Here is an 8,198-nt window from a genome sequence, read left to right on the forward strand (position 1 = left end):
GGTGGTCTTTGATCAGTGGTTGTTGATCGATGGTCATGACAGTTTGATCAAGGAACTGACTTCAGAACAATGTCAGTAATTTCTGTAATTCAGCTTAATTTGGGTTTATGACCATTAATATCTTTTAAATGAATTTATTTTTGTATTCCATCCTCTTTGTTTAATCCAATATCTTCTGTAACAACTAATAATTTTAACTGATTTTTTCCTTTAGACACAGAATAAAACATTAGCTCCAGATGTTCTGAATGGGTAAAATAAATGTAATATTCTCTCAGTGAGATCAGATGTCACATTAACCTGTAGCAGCATAGAGTGCATGGAAGAGTTAGTTAGTTCACCTGTAGACACATATGTTTGAGTATGAATATGTTTGTCCTTTCATCAAGAATATGTCAAAGCGTTTAGTCATCTTAAGCTCACGCAATATGTCAGGAAGTAGTCTTTGTTTCTGCATTGATACTAAAAATTAAGTGTTGCAGATAAAGAACAACACAAATTTAGTGAACTTTGAGTTTGACAGTGAACATTTGTTGATATGTGGTGTGTTTAGCAGCGTATATAACAGCCACTTGTAGCTTTTGCCAAAAGTGAATCAGTTCCTGTAGAGTCACATGTTAATATAACGAACTTCAGATATGAAATTAACATGTTTCATGCCTGGTAAAAACAAAAAACAAAAAAACAATTGTGTTGGTTTCTATGGTTATTTTCCCACCAATTCATTTTTTGTACCAACTGTACAAAAGACCTTACCTGTGTGCTGCTATACACACTGGGTTTTCACACTGTGTTGGACAGGTCCATGTTTCAGATAAAAACTCAGATGTTTACAGTAGATGAAAGCCCTGTGGTGCTTTCCAGGGTTTTCTCACTGCTGATTTTGTCTGTCCTGTGTTTCGGTGTTTACTATAAACATGAGTTTCCTTCTGCCCTCTGTACCCATGATGAATACATGCGGGACATGATGGACATTAACACTGGCACCAATACATACACAATACACACAACCAACTGCAAACAACCATAACAACAACAACAAACAACCATTTACTTTTACCTAGTACTAAATTCTTTGTGCAAATCTCTAAAAGAAAAAAGAAAAAAAGAATTGTATGTCAGTTTTTGTGTGTTATCCTTGCATAAAGTCCCATCATCTCTACAGTGGCCCAGATGGACATCACTAATTGGATTTTATGTATGTGGCAAGAGACCAACCACATAATTACTAAGCCAAAAGTAAGGTAGAAAAGAAATCCTGCTTCATGTTCATGTTTCAGACAGATGACAATTAGCTGGCTAAACAATGACAACAGCAAACAGCAGCAAAAACAACAGAAAACTTCAGGATATTCTCAACAACTTAGCTAAGTATAGATGCATCAAACAGAAGTGAACTTCTGACTCATCAACTTGTATCCGACTCCTTTTAAAAGTGCATCTTAAACCCTCTGTGCTGTTATATCTCTCTGGTATGGCTAGCATATGTTCCTAACTTGCAGGAACTCTTGCCAGGTTCCATGTTCTGCCATTGCTGTAAAACCAACCAAAAAAAAACCCCCAGTACAGCACAGTCTTCAATTTGTAACTATGGGTTTCATTAAAATAAAAATACAAATAATAATATTAAATAAATCTCCTTGTACACAGAAACTAAATATAATCTAATTACAGTGTGAGAAATTAGAGACCAGTTTTATTATATTTGAAAATTATCTTTATCCAGTCAAATTAAATTGTTTTAGAGTGTGAGTGACTGCAAAAGAAGCAACAGTGTCGGCTACTTTAAAGCCTCTGGGCATCTTTCTGCAATTGGACACGGTTGCCTAGCAGCAAGCATTTAGGCGGGGACAGTGGAGGCAGTGAGCAGAGTAGGAAAGAGGGGGCGGGGCTCCTTTCCAACTCAGCAGGGGAGGAGGGCTGTTGGGCTGGGCTCCCCAGACTGAAACGCGGCTTTCACGTTGGTGGTAGTAACCCCACTGTTAGCATTGCCGCCCCTTCCAACCCATCTACCTTCCTCTCTAATCAGCGGCTAGTCGGTGGTTTTTAACAGTGCACTCGGTACTAGCGTGGGAAGATGTCTAACGTCAACTGGAAGCCCTTTGTTTTCGGCGGGTTGGCTTCAGTGACGGCGGAATGTGGTGAGTGATGCAGCTAGGCCGAGCAGCGTGACTTCCTGTTGATTATTAATGATTTATAGTGTCGCGTGAGTGTTAATACAATGCTCTGTGTTGCAGGAACATTTCCAATCGACCTAGCCAAGACGCGCCTTCAGGTACAAGGTCAGGTGGGCGATAGCAAGTACCGAGAGATCCGCTACCGAGGCATGCTGCACGCTATAATGAGAATCGGAAGAGAGGAGGGGCTCCGAGCTCTGTATTCGGGGTCAGTAGGACGGACTCGCATGCTAGTGTTGTACGTGGGGTCTCCATAGCCTCGGCTCCCAAACGTAACTGCATTAAGATCTGACAAAGCTTTTCAACAAATTCCTTGTGTGTTTCTGTTTGTTCAGAAATGTTTACACTTCCTCTCTTTCGGTACACTTCCTTTTTTGCTGACAGCCACATCAAAACCTCTTCCTCTACTCTCGAAAGAGAAGCTCTGTTTTAGATTAGCCAAAAACCTTCAGAGATACTGCTGAACTGGGTAATGAAAGTAAACTTCCTTTGTTGCAGGATTGCTCCTGCCATGCTACGGCAGGCCTCCTACGGGACCATAAAAATTGGCACATACCAGAGCTTTAAGAGGCTACTGGTTGAAAGGCCAGAGGGTGAGTCTCAGTTTCTCTTTCTCTGTCTGAAACAAACAAACACACACACACACACACAACCACACACTCAGCCTGCTGTTTTTGGCAACATGTGCACATTCCTCTTGAAGGTCACAGATGAGGCACAGATGTGCACGTGTGTGACCTACTTAAACATGTATCCTCACTTTTCCTCATCTGAGAGCTCTTTGTAACAGTCAGCGCCTGCAGTGAAACACTGAAAACTGACTGCTGCCCAATATCAAACGCAGCTTGTTCACAGTTACAGCCTGCCTCCCACTCACTCTTCTCTTTCAGACGAGACGCTGTTGACTAATGTGTTGTGTGGCATTCTCTCCGGTGTCATCTCCTCCTCCATCGCCAACCCTACAGATGTGCTTAAGGTAACTATTTACACACATGAGGGTCGTTTCGGATCTTGTGTTCTCTTTATCAGATGGCAGTAGGACATGTCTGACAGGTTTTTGGAACTGTGGTGAGGCCTGGAGCCATTTTTTGCAGATACAGACTGCAGCTTTTTCACTTTTGTTCTGTTGTATAAGGAGTTGTAGTCTTGAGGAAGCAATGTCTTCTTTTTTTCCCCAAGTCTTAACTTTTGTTAAGTGGAATGAAGGGCACCGAGGTGTCCCTGTGACCTCAATTATGTGTTATTTATAGAGTGAAACCTCACAGTTTTAGCATAGTGTTCTGTAAATGATATGCGTGCAGGACTGCCAGTGCTTGTCTGTGCTCAGACTGTGTCCTGGCTAGGCGTGGCTTTTTTTAAACTCCTTGTAAGCCACATGACCTTCTGTCTGCAGTCTATTAAGGGTTAACAGGGTAATACACGGGCCTGCTGTTGGGGAACATTATGTTTTGATCACATTGTGTACTAGCTGCGCATGCCAAGCCTTTCACTGAGCCAAGAAATAAACCAGGCCTGATTTGCTAACAAGTCAAGGATGGGCTGGAGGGTTCTTGGAAGTGGGGATTGGGAAAATACTTTTGAGTACTGAGCTTGCCAAAAACAATTCCAGCAAACTTTTAAATTCCAATAGAAGCCCAAGAAATACACACTCCCCTAAGTTGGCTTTGCAGCGTTACACATCGTTTGTGCACTCTTGCCCTTTTCAAGTTCAACTTCGTAACATTCACCTCTTTCTGTCCTCCCAGATCCGCATGCAAGCTCAGGGAAATGTGATCCAGGGCAGTATGATGGGCAATTTCATTAATATCTACCAGGAGGAGGGGACCAGAGGACTGTGGAAGGTGCAGAGAAGCTTCAAAAATGACAGCAGTATATACAGCATTGAGCTAGTACAGGCACCCAACTTTGACCTTTTCTCTCTCCGCATCAGGGTGTCTCTCTAACAGCTCAGAGGGCAGCTATCGTGGTCGGGGTGGAGCTTCCAGTCTACGACCTCACCAAGAAGCATCTCATCCTGTCGGGTTACATGGGGGACACCGTGTACACACACTTCTTGTGAGTTTGAACTGGCTCCTCTTTGGCTATCGTGTCATGTGGTGCAATAACATTCAGGAAATTGCTTGCAAGTGGGGCGTATTCTAATACATTCAGGTGGACTCGAGCCAGAAAAACAGATCAAATACAGATTTTGGCTCATTGTTTGAAAGGAAGGGGTTTTTTTTGTTGTTGTTGTTTTTTTCATAAAAATCCTTAAAATAAAAATGTCTTCCTCAGAATATCTGTTATACAGACAGGTATTGTGCTGTATTGTAGAGATTACTCAGCACTCCCAGCGGAAACCATTTCACAGTATTCCTCTTAGTTATTTCAGGATGTCTGCTCAGAGCTGCAGTGATGCCAAGTTTGTACCTGCCAGAGACTTCAGTGATTGTATTTATAGCAGCAAATGCCATGTGGGTACTTGGACGAGGCTGAGAATATTTTCTGTTTGTACTGGTGGTGTACACACTACCATAAAGACTGTTTTTAGTACCAGCAACATAGCTAAGGGACATAATGCATTTACCCTTATGGTCAACAGGTCCAGCTTTGTGTGCGGCTTGGCGGGGGCTCTGGCATCAAATCCAGTGGACGTGGTCCGGACACGCATGATGAACCAGAGAGGAGGAGCGCTGTACCAGGGAACATTAGACTGTCTGCTGCAGGTCAGTCAGAACCCCTGAAACGTGCTTGGATTCTGTTGCCCTCTAGGTAAAGAGTTACTCCATCGATTTTTGAATCAAGTCTTCTCATCATGTAAACACAGACACAGTCTTGAAAAAAAAGGCACTTGGACTGCTTTAAGCTTGTGAAGATATTTCAGCTCTCATCCAAGATGCTTCTTCAGCCCTAAAAACAAATGTAATCGATGTTTCAAAGGAAGATTGATATTTCCGTCTGCAGTAATAATACGGTGCTGTGTGTCTGTTCTGGGACCTTCTCGCCCTTTCATTCATGCACATATATGGAAATTCAGAATCAGCATGAAGGCTAATTTGGAGTAGGGTACAAAGTGGCTTGCAGATGTGCAGCAACTGCGGATAAGGTGAAGCAGCTTAAATGCTGTACTTTATATTTGATTTGTCATTAGAATGTGTAGGAGAGCATCGACAGGGCTGTCAGCTGGAGTGGATCGAGAATTAGGCTGAACGTCACTTTGTGACTGGCCTGAACTAATTTTGTGCTCTATTTGTATCACATGTAAAATGTGAGAAAATGATCCCTGATGAAAATTAGTGCAGGGGAGACAGTTAAGCAAAAAGAGAGGAGCATTCTGGGAAGTACAGCATCTAGTGGTTTGGTTTTTCATGCAAAAGCCCATCTTTATTGAGCTGTGGAATACTTTTTAAAATGCAGACATCTTCATGACTTTCAGCAGCTGTGAAGTTTAGACATTTCCATTAGTTGGTCATGTATGATTTTTTTTTTTCCTTGATGGTACATAATTACTGTCATAGCAAAGTTGAATATCCAGATCAGACCTTAATTTCACTCGTTCTTCAGTTCCTGTAAATAGATGCGCAGAGTGGGTGATCATCAGAGAGTAAAGAGTGTTTGTTTTCTTCTTTCAGACGTGGCGCTCTGAAGGCCTCATGGCCCTCTACAAGGGTTTCTTCCCCAACTGGCTGCGCCTAGGACCATGGAACATCATCGTATCCTTTCCAACTCCACACAGATGTTGTGATCTGTATATATAGATAGATATCCTCTGTGGTGCGACACCTTCTAAACTGTAGGAAAGTATCTTATGTATTTGCTGCCTTTGTTTCACTGAGGAAGGCTTTGTTAAACGCTCGCTAACTCTTTTATTAACTCTGTGAAACTACTGCCTCACTGCCCGACTGGTACTGATTAGAGGCAAATAGCTGCATGTGATGGAAATAGGGAAAGGTGTGGAGAGTGAACATTATCAAAGGCTAAGACTGGATTAAAGGTGATTGAACAGGGAAATAAAGGCTGGCAGATACTCACTGTGCTCCAACCAGGCCTGAAAGATCTAATGAGATTAGTTCCTTTTGCAGCAGAAATTAAAGTAACAAGAGAGACTCGGTGGTGCCACTCATTCTGACCAAAAAAAACAAAGTCCACTCCTCTTTTTTCTTAAGTTCCTTTACTCCAATTTTCAGTTCTTCCTCACCTATGAACAGCTGAAGCAGATCAGCGTGTGATCAGCAGAACAACATGGCGGAGATGAGTGTGAGCGCACGCTCCAAGAGGAGCTGAGAGGACCAAGATTGGGAAAGCGAGCTTGATGGAACCAGCAAGGGGAAAGGGGAACGCACATGTAGACCTGCTTGAAGGGTCAGAATGTGAATTTGCCAGATTCTTGTCTGGAGTGTCTCCTGAAGCCTATGGTGAATGTGGACACAGCACACACACAGATCCATGTATTTCATACTTTTTCTCATCTAAATGCTACGTCAGGCTAAGCAACTTTACATTTGCTATACAATTCCCTCAGATTCACGTGGCCTGATTTACTGACTGGGAACCAACAGTCCCAGGAACTTTGCTTAAAGGTGGCTCTAAAGTCACAGGGAAAACACGAGGCTTCTACACTTTTTAAGTGCTCTATAACCGAGTGCCTTAGTTTGAGATGCGGGGCTGTCTGAGCTCTACGCTGCATAAGGACAGCAGCTGACAATCGCCATAATCACTCCCTTTATGAATAGATTGAAAAGATGTTTAGTGTGCACGAGGTGACCAACTTAAATATGAATATTGTATTTGGGTTTTTTTGTTTAGTTTTTTTATTTATTTATGTGTTTCTAAATTTAAAGAGACGGGTGTGTGGAAAAGGTAAAATTATTTCAAAGAGTTTTCCCCGAGGTGTTTAGCAAAGAGCCGGGAATAATCCTGGCGTGCTGTAATAAATGAGTTTCATAAACAGCTCCTTGTCCATATGTGGTGATTAGTGGTCTCTCATGCCAGCAAGTGGAGCCGGTGAGTGTGACCTCAGGCAGCTGAGGGTTGACTGTGCTCCCCTTTATGTTATCATTTGGTCTGCTGGAGGAAAAAAAAGTTACATAAACCTACGTATTATATCAGCTCCAGGTTCAGCCCGCTGAGCCGGCTGCCGTGCTGCTGTTTATGCTTTAAGGCGCCCAAACTGCTGCACGCGAGCTGCAATTAACGCCAAATGTATTTCTATATACTGCATTTGCTGTAAATGTGAGCTTTTATTGTGAGGAATGAATATGCCGCTGGCTGTTATGTGTGCATGCGTGTGTGTGAGCTATTGCTGCTGCCAAAGTATAAGCCAGTGTAACTTTTGTTATACCTTGTTGATGTAAATGCTCCATGTATATTTGAAATGATTAAAAATAAAGGACATGGATTTTTCACACTATTGTCCTTTCCTGGTACCACAGTGTGGCACTGTGGAGCTACACACTCACCTCAGCATAACTGAATACACCAGTATCTGTTTATTATGAGGTTTTGTTGTTTTAATTCCCAAACCTCAGCTTTGAGGCCACAAATCTAGCACAGTCGTGTTTCTCGGGGATCGCCTGGTTCCTTTCAAACGTGTTCAAGCGGCATCCCACGAACGTTATGAATTTTTCAGGGGGAATATAAGATGTAATTGTTTTATTTCTGTGGGTAAATTCCCCAGTTTTCCCTCATCAGAGCTGTTTGAGGAGCTCAGGGGAGTGGAAGGCGCCGCAGCGAACGCGCAGGTCTCTGCGTGGATCTGTGCCTCGCTGTGTTATTTAGGGAGCGCCACCGCGGGACTTATTACTTGTGTGAGAACTGATACTGTTGGGTCTGCTTCATCTCAGCCACTGAGTCTCAGCGCAGCGTTTGCTGTTGGCGTCCTGAGCGTGGCTGGGTGGAATAGCTCGATTCAAAAACAGTGCAGCAGAGTGTGGCAGGAGGACAGGTTTTAACACTTGGGTACGATCCACCCACAGCACAATTAGACCTCTAGGGCTCGAATCCGTGTCAAATTGAGGTAGAACAAGAATCCATGAGGCGAGG

General features: G+C 42.9%; 1 protein-coding gene across 1 annotated transcript; it reads left to right on the forward strand.

Annotated features, from left to right (window-relative positions):
- Window positions 1-1,865: 1,865 nt before the first annotated feature.
- On the forward strand, window positions 1,866-7,561 carry LOC102198731 (kidney mitochondrial carrier protein 1). Its single transcript, XM_005741998.1, has 9 exons — window positions 1,866-2,141; window positions 2,238-2,385; window positions 2,676-2,770; window positions 3,068-3,153; window positions 3,923-4,018; window positions 4,108-4,232; window positions 4,759-4,882; window positions 5,789-5,869; window positions 6,344-7,561. Exons 1-9 carry the CDS (start codon window positions 2,078-2,080, stop codon window positions 6,383-6,385), a joined length of 861 nt encoding a protein of 286 aa, XP_005742055.1. The 5' UTR covers window positions 1,866-2,077; the 3' UTR covers window positions 6,386-7,561.
- Window positions 7,562-8,198: the final 637 nt, after the last annotated feature.

The sequence above is a fragment of the Pundamilia nyererei genome, unplaced genomic scaffold (genome assembly GCF_000239375.1).
Source record: "Pundamilia nyererei isolate P.nyererei 1_Seehausen unplaced genomic scaffold, PunNye1.0 scaffold00115, whole genome shotgun sequence".
Taxonomy (NCBI): domain Eukaryota; kingdom Metazoa; phylum Chordata; class Actinopteri; order Cichliformes; family Cichlidae; genus Pundamilia; species Pundamilia nyererei.